This window comes from Pteropus alecto, unplaced genomic scaffold (assembly GCF_000325575.1).
Source record: "Pteropus alecto unplaced genomic scaffold, ASM32557v1 scaffold191, whole genome shotgun sequence".
In the NCBI taxonomy this organism is placed as follows: Eukaryota; Metazoa; Chordata; class Mammalia; order Chiroptera; family Pteropodidae; genus Pteropus; species Pteropus alecto.
The window spans coordinates 377855-393519 of NW_006434181.1; the positions used below are offsets into that span (position 1 = coordinate 377855).

At 42.5% G+C, this 15665-nt stretch overlaps 1 protein-coding gene across 2 annotated transcripts; it reads left to right on the top strand.

Moving 5' to 3' along the window:
- Positions 1-1864: 1864 nt before the first annotated feature.
- On the top strand, positions 1865-15665 carry SEC61A1 (Sec61 translocon alpha 1 subunit). 2 transcript variants are annotated; one of them, XM_006909030.3, is made up of 13 exons: positions 1869-2014; positions 2249-2316; positions 3890-4095; positions 5041-5106; positions 5200-5278; positions 6203-6334; positions 8111-8220; positions 8508-8661; positions 12209-12369; positions 13611-13808; positions 14087-14278; positions 14649-14725; positions 15363-15665. In XM_006909030.3, the coding sequence occupies exons 5-13, from the start codon at positions 5218-5220 to the stop codon at positions 15547-15549; spliced, it is 1272 nt and encodes a 423-aa protein (XP_006909092.1). In that variant the 5' UTR covers positions 1869-2014; positions 2249-2316; positions 3890-4095; positions 5041-5106; positions 5200-5217; the 3' UTR covers positions 15550-15665. The 2 variants fall into 2 exon arrangements, with proteins under 2 accessions (XP_006909091.1, XP_006909092.1); XM_006909029.2 differs by lacking the exon at positions 3890-4095 and having other exon boundaries at positions 1865-2014.

Genomic DNA, 15665 nt, shown 5'->3' on the forward strand with positions numbered 1-15665 from the left:
GGTGCATATATACAATGGAATATTACTCAGCCATAAGAAGAGATGAAATACAGCCATTTGCAACATGGACGGACCTTGAGATAATCATGCTAAGTGAAATAACTCAGACAGAAAAAGTTGAAAATCACATGATGTCACTTATATGTGGGATATAAACCTAAAAGCTACAAATGAACAGGACAAAGAAACAGAGACTCAGGGACATGGACTATAGACTAGTGGTTACCAGAAGGTAGGGGATGGGAGGAGGGGGCAGGTAGATGGGGTAAAGGGGGTCAAATATGTGGTGACAGAAAGAAATCTAACTATGAGAGGTGAACACAGTGTAAATATATTATGCCTTACTGTTAAAGTGTACAGATGAAACTTATTGGATTTCGTTAACCAATGTCACCATAAAAAAATAATAATAATAATAAAAAGATAGTCTATGCAAACAGTAACCAAAAGAGAGCAGGGTCCATTCAAAGGAAATAAATAATTGTGGATTAAACTCCTCAGTCAAAACACACAGATTGGCAGAATAAATTAAAAAACACAATCTAAGTATTTGCTGTCTACAAGAGACATACTTTAGATAAGACATAAATAGATTGAAAATTAATGTTTGAATATATTCTGTACAAATAGTACCCAAAAGAGGGCAGGATGGCTATACTAATGTCAGACAAAATCCACTTTAAATTAAATATATCCATGTTCATAGTAATATGAATTTTCTGACCCTGGGTTAGGTTCTCAAAAAAAGAGAATATATAAAAATTCTGAGAAAGGACTTACAAGTCTTGGCTACCCTCTAGAAATAGGAGGAAAGGGAAAAGTAGACAAAGCAATCTCCAAATTATTATTATTGCAAAAAAGCATTTCACCACATCTGCAACCTACAACTTCTACTGGTCCAGGACAGGATTTAGCTCCATGAAATCTTCCCTAATCCACAGCATCCACCTCCTTCTCCTCCTCTAAACGCTCATAGCATCAAGTCTCTTTTGGATTATTTTACCACATGCTACCGCTGATTATAGATGAATTGAAAATAAATCCAAACTCTCCGTCTAAGCATCCATTGACCAACCCATTGGTCCACGAACACACTAAATCTTATTGTTCCCCTTCACAGAGCCTTTGTCCTAGCCAAACAGGACTTCTTTCCTCAGATCTTGCGCATTCACACCGCCGTATCTTCCTTACAAGTTTCCTCAATCAGGCACCTTCCTTCCTCATATTTCTTCTCGCCGGAATCCATCTGTTTGGCCCAAAAGCAAATCCTCCAGGCGGCCTTCCTGGATTTCATAGTAGGCTAGAGAATTTCCTTAGCTGCCCCACCTCTTCTCCAACCGTCAGTCTCTCCGTGCACTCATCCCATTCTTCCTCAGGTAGCTGGGGCCCTGCAGGAGTCAAGACAGGCCTCGGGTTTGCTGACTCTACAAAGGTGTTCCCACGAGCCGAACACCTACTAGGTGCCGGGCACTGTGGTCGGCGCTGGGATTAAGCCTGCTCAAAGTAGTTTACAGCCTATTCGCTGAAAGCATGGAAGTGAGCCGAGACTCCGTCTCGCTCGCACAGTCGCGGGCGCAGGCGAGGACTACCACTTGCCTCATTTTCTCCACCAGCTAGCACCGCTTCTATCTCCTGAGATTACACGCCCTGCCACCTACGCTCTCGCGTTGCCAAATCGGCTCAACCGCACCGCCACGCTGAACACTCTCTTCCGGACAGGTCGGGAGCCCCGCTGCATCCCGGGAGTTGTGGTCTCCGCAGTAGCGCAGCCGCCGGGCTGCAGCGCGTGGCAGGAAGCGGAAGCGACTTACGGACCGCCTCTGACATCGAACCCGCCCGTGCCGTTTGGCGCCGCGACGCTCACCCGGGTGCTAGCACTGACGTGTCTCTCCGCCGAGCTTGCTGCGCCCCGGAGCAGGCTGGGACGCGGACAGCGTTACCTCACTTGGAGCGGAGCGGAGTCGAAGCGGCGTCGAAGCGGCACCCTGAGACAGAGCAGCCGCCGCCATGGCGAGTGAGTCCCTAAGGGCAGCTCTGTCTCCTCCGGGCTGGATCAGATCCCCCTTCCCCTCACCAGTCAGGGCAGGCGTCCGCCCGCCAGGCCTGTCCAGGTCCCAGGCCTTCCTCCGGGTCCCCGCGCGTCCCCTTGCTCGCCCCGCTTCCGTGCCCCAACACGTCCTCGGCAGAGGGCTTCCTCGGGTGGCGCAGGTTTCTCAGAGCCTTAACTCTTCTTTTGTCTCTATTAAAGTCAAATTTCTGGAAGTCATCAAACCCTTCTGTGTCATCCTGCCGGAAATTCAGAAGCCGGAGAGAAAGGTAAGTTCCCCCAAATCGGCGTCAGAGAAGGCTTCGTGAAACTCTGAGCGCCTGAAGTTTACAGTACTATTAAAAATGGCTTCAACACACCAAAAGAACTCTCTCCCTTCTTTTCTGCATCGAGTGTAATTGTGTTTACTCTTGAGTTTTGTCGAAAGGTGACTTGGTTGTGTGGCAATTTCCACCAAAATCATCGTGCTTTATTTGGAGTGTCTTTTGTGGCTGTTACCCCAGTGAACAAAGTCTTGGGTTTGCCCTGTCCCCAAATTGATCCTGGCAGTGAATGAGTAAGGCCTCCAAAGTCTCGGGATACTCAGGTTGAGTTACCCTTCCCTCTTTACCTCCAACAGGAGCAGAACAGTTGAGGGTTTTTTTTGTAGGAGATACTCTTTGTAGCCAGATGCTAAAAAGAGCTAAGAGCAGTCACTTTATTCTGTACAAATGAGTTTCTATATTTTGTGTAGGCTGTCACATTAACTGAGTGAAGGCATTTTGTGAACCTTGCTTTTTACTGTGGGCACATTAAAACAGGGAAAAATAGAAATGTAGACTTATATTGAATCTTTGTCAGAATTTCCACTGCTACACGACTACAGGCCAATATAGGAAGTGTTGCCAATGTAAGTGAAGCTATTAGATCATGAAGAAAAGTTTCATTGGGGTTTTTAAAGAGAATGAATAATAGTATATTTTTATAGTCAAGTTCTTTTCAGACTATTGTTCAGCATTCACATATGTGTATGTGTACTTGACATCAACACAGACACTTAGGTTCTTGGAGTCTCTTTTTTTTTTTTTTTTTTACTTCAAACTGATTTGTATACATTCCCTACATATGTACTGCCTTCTATGGGCTAATATGCAAAGCTCTTCCCATTCCCTACCCCCACCCCCAGCATAGTAGAAAGGGCATGGCTCTGGAGGCAGGCAAACCTCAGACCCACCCTTCACAGAGGCTCTTAATAGCTGTGTGATTTTGGCCTAGCTAACGTGTGATGGAGCAGTGAAAATATATGCAGTGGCTTCAACAGGGAGTAACTCTGGAAGATGTGATGTCTGATGGTGGTTTTGAAAGAAGAATAGAAGTTTTCTTGAAGTAAGGGAAAGGAGTCCCAGGCATAAAGAATATATAATGTGCAAAAGCAAAGAAGACAAGCAGGTTGGAGGATGTTAGATATAGTTCATTATTAATAATGAACATAAAGGGTAAGTGGGGAGCAATAGGAGCCACACAGATTAAACAGTTGCTTTGGAAGTAGGGTAAAGGATTAGAGTGGTTTAGAGGCTTTTGCAGTAGAAAGTGAACTATGGGAGCAGGCTAGGAGATGATAGATTTAGGAGCTGTTTAAGGGGAAGAGCAGACAAGGCTGGATAAACAGCTTTTGATTTTTCGCTGCTGAATTTGCATCCAGGAGAGACTTAGTTATTAACAAATTAAGAATCCTGTAAAAATTGTCCATTCTTTTTTCCTATAAAGAATCACTTCAATACAAGTTTGTTATGTTACTGGTTAGCCTGAAGTGGTGTCGCCTTCCCATGGGCCTCCTAATTCCTTGGTGTGGTGCAATGACAGGTGGGAAGGGGAAGCATTCTCAAGAGGAAGAAGTTCTGTGAATTCACTCAACTTCACGTGGAGCATCTATACGTGGAATTCGCAGTCTTTGGTCGTGTTACTGTGGCCTAAAGTGGTAGACAGAGGACTACAACTTCTATTCCGACCAAAAAGCCAGGACTCTGGCTCAGTTCTTCCTTAGACACCTGTTCCCCTCAAATAAAAAGGTATTTTAAGAACATAGTTTTGTTCACTTAATACTGTCACTCAAAAGGCATTTCCACATCAAAATCTCCAGTCCACACAATAAATACTGTGTTTTTTAAGCCCTTTAAAGCCTTTCTTGCAGTGTAGGCAGCAAACTAAAGATACTCGGTTTTAGAGGTCGAAGACCCAGAAGAATTTCCACTCTACTGCTTAGTACCAGAGAGGCCTTGAACAGGGCTTCTAAACTTTCCCAATGATTCTTATTAGTCACCTGTAAAATGATTCTAAATTGTAACCTATCCTACTTAGATTCCCAAGGAGATGCAAAAAGTCTTAAATAACGTTATACAGACGCTACGAGTAGTTAGTGAGTAGGTTAAACTTGCAACTCTCCCTGCCCACCCCCCAGTATTGTTTATTACATAGAAAATACATTACGTATTAAACAATCACAAGTTCCAAATTAATTGACTCCAGAATAACAACATTTGTCAGTTAGAAAACCCTTTCAAAGGAATGGTGATGGCTCATACATTGTAAGGGCTTGTCTGGGTTAGGAATCCCTTTCTATTGCAACATTCTTTGATCTTGGGTCTGATCTTAAACTTAATGCTAATGGTTAAAGAACACACATTTTGAACTCAAACTCACTTCAGCTGTGGCATTTGGAACAAATTACTTAGCCTTTCTAAGACTCAGTTTTCTCACTGTAAAATAAAGATGATAATGCTATGTAGTGCAAGGATCAAATGAGAGATGAATATGAAGGTCTTTGCATACGTGCCTTGTACATAGAAGCATGCCATGCATGTAGCATGTACTGTTTTGGTACTCATGTTTGGTGCATGATTTCGAGTATTCAAGGCTACTTTTCTGGTGAACAGAGAAAGGGGTCTGATCTGAGTCTATTTCTGTTCATTTGTTTATGAAAATAAGTTGCCTTAATTCATTCTCCTTTTCTATAGATTCAGTTTAAGGAGAAAGTGCTGTGGACTGCTATCACCCTCTTTATTTTCTTGGTATGCTGCCAGGTAAGCCCAGCTTTTCTGTTCTAGTGTCGATGGTGGGTTCAGAGAAGGCTGGAGATAAGTGCACTGACTCCTTTTCTCTCTGCTTGTTTCTAGATCCCCCTGTTTGGTATTATGTCTTCAGATTCTGCCGATCCTTTCTATTGGATAAGAGTGATTCTAGCCTCTAACAGAGGTAGAACTCTGGCTCTCTGCACCTCTTTCTGTACAATGTGGGCTTGACTGACCTCCTTTAAATCACAGGCTTTGGCTTTATGTTGAGTTCAGAGAGTGTTTGGGAAGAATGTTAGTGTGCTGTGCTGAATAGCCTTAGTAAATGCCAAATTCAGCACTGAGGCATATCATACTCAGAATTGCATATGAATGCAGTACAAAACCTGTAATAACAAAATAAGTCTATGTTGTAGAGAATAAAACTAGAATGCTTTTTAAACAACAAATGATATTTCTACCTATCTTTTTTGTGTTTTGATCATCTTTAGAATATGTAATTTGTTTCTCAGCTGTATCTTTTTCATATCTATAGGTTACATATAATATGTCAAAAAATATGTAACTATTTTGTATACTCTAAGCAGTTACCTGGGGGGGGTGGATTTTGAATATTTATGTAAGTACTGCTTTTGATTAATTCATTTTTTAAAATATAGTTCAAATTAAGTTCCAAATCAGTTGGAAGTACAGTTCATTTTATCATAATGGAAGTAGAAGTTTATCCACAAATACATACAGTTGTACAGACTTCCTTTTCAGACTTGACATTTTTAAATGTTATTCTTTTTTATTAACTGATAGAATGACAAACCTTTCTTATCTCTGTGAAACCAGAATGAATCTGTTTATGGTGAATATAAAGGCAGCAATCTGTTTAAATGCAATGTGACTTCCAAAACAGAGTAAGATGTTGCCTAGCAGACTGAAAAGAATGAATTATACTCTAATTATTGATATTTTGGGGTTATTCTCTAAATTAAATGCTGTTAGGACACTGAAGCACACTGGATTTATATAAGGAGTCAAATTTGGCTCATTCAATTTCTTATTAATGTGTTGTTATTCCAAGCTAATACAGACTGTGTTCTGCCTCCCCTGTCCTCAGGCACATTAATGGAACTCGGTATTTCTCCCATTGTCACCTCCGGCCTCATCATGCAGCTCTTGGCTGGCGCCAAAATAATTGAAGTTGGTGATACCCCAAAAGACCGAGCCCTTTTCAATGGAGCCCAAAAGTGTAAGTGAGATTTTGAATGATGTTCAAATGTCTATAATTGAGAATTTGAATTTGCTGTGAAGTTTGGGCATCAAAATAGTTTTTTCTTTGTTACGTGTAATCTCTTTGGCCCACCAGCCCTGCTAGTGCTCCATGGCCTGTGTTAACAGGAAAGCACTACTATGAGAGCCATGGTGCAAGGCACTTGGATGGGCTGGACAGGGCAGGGGAAAGGATGTCCAGTGTCCCAGAGGCTGTATGATCAAGTGGAAGGAGCAGGGCTTGGAGGTCTCCCTTCCACCAGTCACATATCCTTACCACTTAGGAGGAGATGATGGTGTACCTCAGAGCTGTCATAAGAATTCAGTGGAATAACATTTATAAAACATCTCTCGGTGCCTGGCACATATTAGATATTTGACAAGTGTTGTTTTTCCTCTGGGAGTTTAAAAGGATTCAACTTAGGAGAAAGGTGATCGTCTCAGCCCAGCTCTACTATTTACTAGATCGGTGACTTAGGACAAAGTTAGATGACAGCTCTTATATCTCAGATTCTTCATCTGTAAAAATGGGGATAATAATATTTGCCTCATAGCAAGTAATGTCACTGGTAACAATGACCAGTCATCAAAATGACCCATGTTCAGCCTCTGAATGAACTGAAATATATTAATATTAGAAAATGATATTTACAGTTTGAAATATATTAATAATAGAAAATGATATTTACAGTTTGCTATCCAGCCATATTTTCTTTAACACCAGCTCCTATCAGAAATCTTACTAAGTAAGTTAAATAATTGAGTGGAAAAAACTAATCTCATTTAAACTTGTCAGTTTCAGACGCAAATCAGGATTTCAAAATATATACATGAATTACTTTTCAAAATCACAAGTCAGCTGTTTTTTCTTTGGTCTTGACAATTTTTAAAATTCTGCCTTAAGAATTCATTGTTTTTGAGCAGTTTTTTAAAAGTCAGTTAGGGACTACATTTGATGGGCACTTTGAAGTGATGGCCGAGCTTGACAAACTAACCAGAAAAGCTGAACTTGAAGCCCAAACCCCTACTTAGAGATTCATCTAGTATTGTGGAACCAGTAAAAATGTGTCAATTCTATTGTGCCTAACAGTGAGGTACAACAATATAAGAAACCAAAGACAATCTAAAAATGGAAAGCTTCTATTAGGCCAAGAGAGCTTTGTGTCAGGAGAAATGGGACAAGTGACTAAATTGCTGGCATTGTGAAGTTTTCCGGTAAAGAAAACACATTACATGCCAATTGGAAAAGGATCACTTTATCCCAGTTAATCATCTGTGTTCTGGACTCAGACCTGGATGATGAACCTGTAGAGGTGGTCCAAGCACGTTGTTCAGCTCAGGAGCTCTTTAGAACCCAAGCAACCTGACCCAAATTTGAGTGCTGTGGATTGGTGACATCCCTAAATTGTGTACCTCAGGGTACTGTCTTCAGTAGATTTTGCTTCCTGATTTGCCTTCCACCAGAACCAGATTTGTCATGTTCCAGTGCTTTTCCTCCTCCTGTCACTATAAGGAAAGTGAATTTAGAAAAAGGTGAAATTAAGGCATTCCCCTGCTTCTGTTAACAGGCATTTAAGTTATTGTGTACTTTGATGATATAACTGTTGGGTGTTTCTTGGACCAAGCTCCTTGGAGGCAGTGTCAGTATTCTTCATCTTTGTTCTTCCTGGTTCCAGGCACAGAGTAGGTGTTCGATACTGTTTCTTCTATGACTGTCTAATGTCCTACTTTGAGAAAGTTTTCTTTTGATTTCTAGTATTTGGAATGATCATTACCATTGGCCAGTCTATTGTGTATGTGATGACGGGAATGTATGGGGACCCTTCTGAAATGGGTGCTGGAATCTGCCTGTTAATCACCATTCAGGTAATTGTTAACATCTTCCCTCCCTTATACTTCCCAAATAACAAACCTGAACATGCATAAAAGAAACTGAGAAGGAGCCAAAGAGCTTGTGTTGGCCCTTCTGAGCTCACCACAGGAAGGCTCTGCTGTCCACTGCCTATTCAGCCTTCAGCATTTATACCAGAGAAGCCCCTTACTGAGGGAGGATAGAGCCATGCTCCTGGGGAGCAAGAATGTAGTCTGTTTGAGTTTCTCCACTTTTTAAAGTAGCAGTATCTTGATGTCACTTATTTTTTAAATTTTTACAGCTCTTTGTTGCTGGCTTAATTGTCCTACTTTTGGATGAACTTCTGCAAAAAGGGTATGGCCTGGGCTCTGGTATCTCCCTCTTCATTGCCACTAATATCTGTGAGACCATCGTATGGAAGGCATTCAGCCCCACCACTGTCAACACTGGCCGAGGTAAGGGCCCTTGGGCTTTCCTGGGGACAGGTCAGTAAAAAGCATATGTCATATGTAAAGCAAAAGATACAAGATCCCTGTTCCAAGGAAGAATCACCACCATTTTAGGTACATTACTTCTGATTTTTCTGTGTATATCTGAATAAATTTTTTAAACACAGACAGGCTTCTGCTTATACTGAGACATAGCTTAGATTTTTCCACATCAGAATATTTCATGGACATTTGCCAATGCCAGAATACAGAATCCTGCTTCATTTTTCCTAGCACAGCATGGACTTCATGGCAAGGATGAAGCAACTAACCAGTCTTCTGATTGACATTTAATTTGTTTCCAGTTTTGGTTCTTATTACAACAGAGAAACAGTGAACAGCCTCATAAGTTCATCTTTTATGTATTTTGGCAGTTGCTCTTGGTGAATATATTTCTAAAAATGAAATCACTGAACCAACGCAGTTGGTCATGCAAGTGGCAACTTTATGAAAGAGGCCTAAACTTAGAGTTCACCTCTTGGCTGTTCCTATTAGTACATAAGTGGCTTTGGGCAATCTGTCTACCTCTGGGCCTTCGTTGCCAGGATAAAATGAGAAATAACATGAAATGGCATGATGTCAGGCCCATAGTAGCTGCCCATTAAATGTTAGTATTCTATACCCACAAAGAGTGCCAAGGACATCTTGTTACTGTGGATGTTTTTAATAATTTCTAAACAAAAGGAAATATGACTTATTAGGAAAGGTAATCATTCATCACTAAATATGTTATTTACTTATAAGAGTCCTGTGAGAAATAAATATTCATATAGAATTGAATGCTGGAAACTAGGTCCCTGGGCACATGAAGTTTCCATGTGCCCAAAAGATTACAAAGCAATGAGCGTAGCTTGAAGAAGGGAATGTCAGAGAGAAGTGGGCAAGATAAGATTTGATTCCTCCCTGGGTACTTCTTGGAACTGTAGAAAATCCAAGGCAAATAGGGACACATGGGGACAGAAGGCAGGGCTTTTCAGGCATGGGTGTGAAAGGCAGGAGGATGAAGGATAGAAGTTCAGGGGTATGGCAAAACCATACTGTAACTGGCCTGGGTGACATCCTGAATTATGAGGAAGCGATACCAGAGTAGAGTGAAGCAGCCACCTTTCATTCGGGTCAGGCCCGTGAGGCAATAGGAAGCCAAGTCTGGAGGGAGGGATTCACCTCAGACTGGAATAGAAGATGTGAATGCAACTTGGTAACTATTCAGTCTTCCACCTTTTTGACAAGCCAGCCTGTCACAAGGAAAGCATTGAGGGAGGGCATTAGGAGAAAAGAATGTAAGGGACAAGCAAAAGGGTATACTTTAAAGGGTGATGAAAATTGACAGCAAAGGTAGGTTGGTTTCTGGCTTTAAAGTAAAAGTGCCTTAATGTCAACTGGCAGTGTTTGAGAACTGGCTGGAGAGAGGGCGCCGCCAGGAAGGGTGATTCCACAGCCACGTGCATGTGGGCCAGTGAGTGAGGCTGCAAGACCGCCATGCTTGCTGAGGAGTGAAGGGAAAGGGGGAAGAGTAGGGTCACAAAGACTGGGCCCTGGAAAAGGGCAGAGATCACAAAAGTCACAAGGCTGAAGGAGAATGGCAGCTGCATCTAGAACTCTGCTGCGGCTTGGCTTGGTGACATGGAAATGCGCTGTTGACTGACACCCTTCGGGTCTGGGAGATTAAGCATTGCTGCTTCCCTGGGCAAGTGGGAACAGCCCAAAACAGGATTAGCAGGGACAGCACATAGCTACAAAATAGCTTTCCCCTCTTAAGTAACATTAACACTTAGAAACCTCATTCGTTCCCAGATATTAGGTAGGTAGTGAATTTTAAAGAATAATTCTGTTAAAAATTAGAAGAACTAAAGCCTAACCCTGGCACTAGCTTTCATTTAACAAATATTTATCATGTGCCTGTTAAGGGCCAACCACTGTTGAAAGCATTAGAAATACAAAGTAAGTAAACTGTGTTATATGTATGTTAGGTGTTGCTGCAGATATGAAGGCGAATAACAAGGCAGAGAAAGAAGATGGGAATGCCAGGAGTGTTGTCACGGGATTAGTCTAGGTAATCGAAGTCCTGAAAAGGGGAGGGAGCCCTATGAGAATTTAGAGGGAACCAGGAGGTACAGAGAGCCCTGAGGTGGGAAGGTACCTGGTGTGTTAGAGGTCAGTGTATGTGGCTGCAACAGAATGAACAAAGGGAAGAGTAGTCAACACTGAGATCACATAATGGAGTGTTGAGAGTGGGCAGAGTGTGAACAAGTTCCTTCTTCCCTGGTCACCCAGATGTCATCCTCTATGAAATAGCTTTAAGATCCTGGCTCTAGCTTTAAGATCCCTGAATTCTGCACATTGGTTTGACAAGCCAATGCTGTTACCTGACCAAAAGGAGGAAAGGATGGGAACTGAGGAAGCACTGGTAGGACAGAGCACTTCCACAGAAGCCCCATCCCAGAGACTTGAAAAGAAATCAGCAGTGATGCTGGTATCCGAATGGTCCAGAAAGAGTCAGAGGGAGAAGAAACAGGTGGTTCCACCATCAAGTGTTAGAAACTTGAGCGAAGTGCCATCCCAGGGCAGTACATAGTACACTTCATGGTACTGATGTAAGGACCCCACACCTGCCCGCAGACCACAACTCTGGATACAGTGCTGGCTCCCTCCATGAGGCCAGACTTTCTTTGTGGGACAGTCACACTGTCCTGGAACAGCAATGATTACACACTAGTATACTGCTCCTATTTCTTTCTTTTAGCTGGGAATTTTGGGGAGAGGGAGTGTGGAGGTGGGGTTTTAACTTCAGTAAATTTCTGGAAACTTACAAGACTTCTAGGTCTTACTAATGCCCCCATGCTCCCCAGCTTCCTCTCACTTTTCCCTCTGCTGCCTAATCCTCAAGTCAGGTACCTGTTCTTACTCTTAATTCCTTCAGACCCCCAGTAAACTGCTCTGCTTCCTGGTTGTGCTTGTCTGGCTCTCTTTAGCACCCTCTCATGGTGGGGTGTATACTCTGACTAGATTGGGATGTGTGGTGAGCATTCATGTTGTCCATTCTGCTTGACCATCATTGTAAGAAGTCGAGAAGTCAAGCCCTGCCTTGTCAGGGGCAGCCTGCACTTCAGAGCTAGGGTGCTCTGCTGCCTGGGGTTTACCTGGGAAGTGGCCTGAGCAGCTCTTGGCTTGCTCTCCAGTAGCAGACCCTTCTAGCTGGAGTTCAGCAGATCCTGCTTTTATGATTTTTTAATTGATCGTTATTCCACACATCTGGTAGCCATTGACTCAACATGCCAGCGAAATGAGATAATTAAATCAAAAAGGTAGAATAGCCCATTTCTGCAGGTTGAAATTTCTACGGAAGAAGTAGAAATGAGGGATGAGAAAATGCCACTGTACTTTTATGGTTATAGGAGGAGTAGGCACTGTGAATTTTAAATTCAAAAAATTTAATTCTGTTCTATTTCCCTCTCTCTTTTGGCCTCTAAAAAGCTGTTTGTTTTTTTACCACATGCGTTTCCTTCACCAACAGGTATGGAATTTGAAGGTGCCATTATTGCACTGTTTCATCTGTTGGCCACACGCACTGACAAAGTCCGAGCCCTTCGAGAGGCCTTCTACCGCCAGAACCTCCCCAACCTCATGAATCTGATTGCCACCATCTTTGTCTTTGCAGTGGTCATTTATTTCCAGGTGCGTCCAGACCCACCACAGGGAGCCCTGATGGGTCTGCATTTAAGTTTCAGAATGCCTTGGTGTGTGTGCCCCCACTCACATTCCAGGAGTGGTATATGTCATCGTATCGTATTGAAGTGGTGGGGTGGCATTTGAAAGGAGCAAGTTTCTTTGTAAGCTGGATAGGTGTGTTCCATTGAGTCATGGAGACTTGCCTGAAATAAACAAAACTGAGGCAGATGTAACATTTCTGAAATTATGCTCCTTCGGGTTGGGCCTATCATCAGATAAAGAAGATAGTTCTTTAAGTTCTTAGTTCAAGAGTAGTGAAAAGTCATCAAGCTCTAAAGCCTTGTTGCCGTCTTACCCAGAGTTTAGAGTATTTCTAGGTAGTATCATCATCTTGGAAAAGGCCCTTCTTCTTGAGCTCTTACCTTTCAAATTATTAGTCTGTGTCACTTCTGAATAAGAGACCTGAGCTACAAGTTGCTTTTCCATAGCCGATAAATCTTTGTATTTTTAATTCGGCCACTTTGTATTCTGATATTTATTAAAATGGAACAGCAGTGGAGAAACCAGTTACTGCTTGTGAAAAGGTATTTATACCAGCCAGGTGCTTTTCCTGAGGACCAGACAGATCTCTTCCTTCAGCTGAGACTTTAGATGGCTGAGTAATAATAAGCTAACTCTTTAAGGGCTTGCAGGTATTTGTGGTTAGATCATTAAAAAATTATTTTAAATTCTTTGTATTCTGAGTCTGTTCTAGGTACTGGGAGTTTGTAAAAATAATATAAAAGAAAACCTTTCTATTTTCCAAGAGTTTCAGAGGGAGAGGCTTTATTCATAAAAAGCTTAGCTTTTCTGTTGGTGATTTAAAACATCGTAAAAGGCTGCTCTGGGGTGTGAGGTGGAGGCCATGATGGCTTTGCCTTGGGGTGACTAAAAGCACAGGAGAGATCACCGCCAAAGAGAACCACTATTAGGACTTAACTTGTGTATGTGCCCTTCAAGATCTTCTGTATATTCCATATTGATACAAATATAATATGGTAGACTTTGTTTTTTTGGCAAAAACAGGACTGTTGCACTGTGCTGTGTTTTGGTGCATTTTTAAGCCTGTCTTTCTGGGAACCCTCTGTTCATGTCCTCCTGAGTGCAGTAGTGGGTCAGAAAGGAACATGACAGTCCCCTGCTGGGCTGTGTCCATGTGGAGGCTGGAACAAGGCAGTGAGCGTACTCTGCTCTGTTTGGCTTCTCAGGGCTTCCGAGTGGACCTGCCCATCAAGTCGGCCCGTTACCGAGGCCAATATAACACCTACCCTATCAAGCTCTTCTACACCTCCAACATCCCCATCATCCTGCAGTCTGCCCTGGTGTCCAACCTGTATGTCATCTCTCAGATGTTGTCAGCCCGCTTCAGTGGCAACCTGCTGGTCAGTCTGCTGGGCACCTGGTCTGTAAGTATGGCCGCTTAAAGAAATCAGTTTTAATGCTGCAACTAGTTGCAGTGGTGTGCATCCATGTGTCTTGTTCGTGACCAAACATTTTACCCAAAGATATTTTCTAATTGTGCCTTTTACAAATTCAGCATGTTAAATTTTCTTTTCAGCAAGAACACTGCACTGTGGACACTTGAGCAAAATTGTATTCCTTTTCATCTACTCAGAACTACTTTTGTCCTGATGCTAAGGTATAATGAAACAGCACTCACAGGCTCTCTGTGTATTTGTCCCAGGATACGTCTTCCGGGGGTCCAGCACGTGCTTATCCAGTTGGTGGCCTTTGCTATTACCTGTCCCCTCCAGAATCATTTGGCTCCGTGTTAGAAGACCCTGTCCATGCTGTTGTGTATATAGTGTTTATGCTGGGCTCATGCGCATTCTTCTCCAAAACGTGGATTGAGGTCTCAGGCTCCTCTGCCAAAGATGTAAGTATAAGTTATAATTTAATTAAACCAGGAAACAGTAGCTGTCACCTGTCACCAGTATAAGGGGTCTCAGCTTGTCACTTCTTCCTAAGAAAGTGGTCTCTGAACACACACAGCCGCTTCTTCATTAGGAGCTTTTCTGTTGATGGAGTCCAACCATAAATTAGTGCTCACCTGGGGAGCTGGAGCCAAACTAAAACTAGACTTCTTTCCATGTGACTTCTTTGCAGCAGTTTTAAAATTATCTATACAAATATTGGTAGAGTGCTAAAGAAGGAAACCTGTGAGTATTCAGTGCCACTATGAAATGTCTACTTGGTTTTCAGTATCAAGCTTAAAATTGAACATAATTTCTTCGGGCATCACATAGGTTGCAAAGCAGTTGAAGGAGCAGCAGATGGTAATGAGGGGCCACCGAGAGACTTCCATGGTCCATGAACTCAATCGGTGAGTGCTGGCCCTAGGTCCCAGTGGTTTCCTTACATTTGTGGTTTTCTTACACATCAAGCATCCTGATAGGGCTTAGGGATTTCTGGTTCATTAAATCTTATCCTTAGTTACAAGATAGAAAAGGCTCCTGTATCCACAAAAAAATGAGCATTACAAATTTCAGATTGTTTTCCAATCTCTAGCAGAGATTGTTCATTCTCTTAATAAGAATTCTTTGAAGCCTCTAGGTTTACAGTATACTATTCAGGAGAAATATAATGCAAGCCACATATGAAATTTAAAATTTTCTTGTAGTCACATTAAAAAAGTAAAAATTTATAATGTAAGAAAAATCTTGAGATATGTTATAATCTTCAAAATCTCCTGTGCCATTTTAATATCTCAACTTGAACTGATCACATTTTACTAGCCACGTGTGGCTTGTGCAACCACTTACTGAATAGGAGCCCGAGTCTAGACCATTAAGGTATGTAAGTAAGTGAAGTTTCAAGAAGATAGCAGAGCGACCTCTAAAAGAGTTAGGTTCTTAAATCAGAGGTAAGCATGTCAGACTGCCTGGCCCTGCCGTTAGGGGCGGGCCAGGCTAGAACAAGCTACATGGTGGCATGTTGCTGACCCATCTCCCATTCCCCAGGTACATCCCCACTGCCGCTGCCTTCGGGGGACTGTGCATCGGGGCCCTCTCCGTTCTGGCTGACTTCCTGGGTGCCATTGGTTCTGGAACCGGGATCCTGCTCGCGGTCACAATTATCTACCAGTACTTTGAAATCTTTGTAAAGGAGCAGAGTGAGGTTGGCAGTATGGGGGCCCTTCTGTTCTGAGCCATGTCTCTCTTGGACCAGGAAGAGGAGGCGTGCTCTGGAATTGCTGAGGAAGGGGAAACAACAAATCCATCATGGGGTGCTGCTGTGGCATATGGACTTTTGTTTAATCTTTT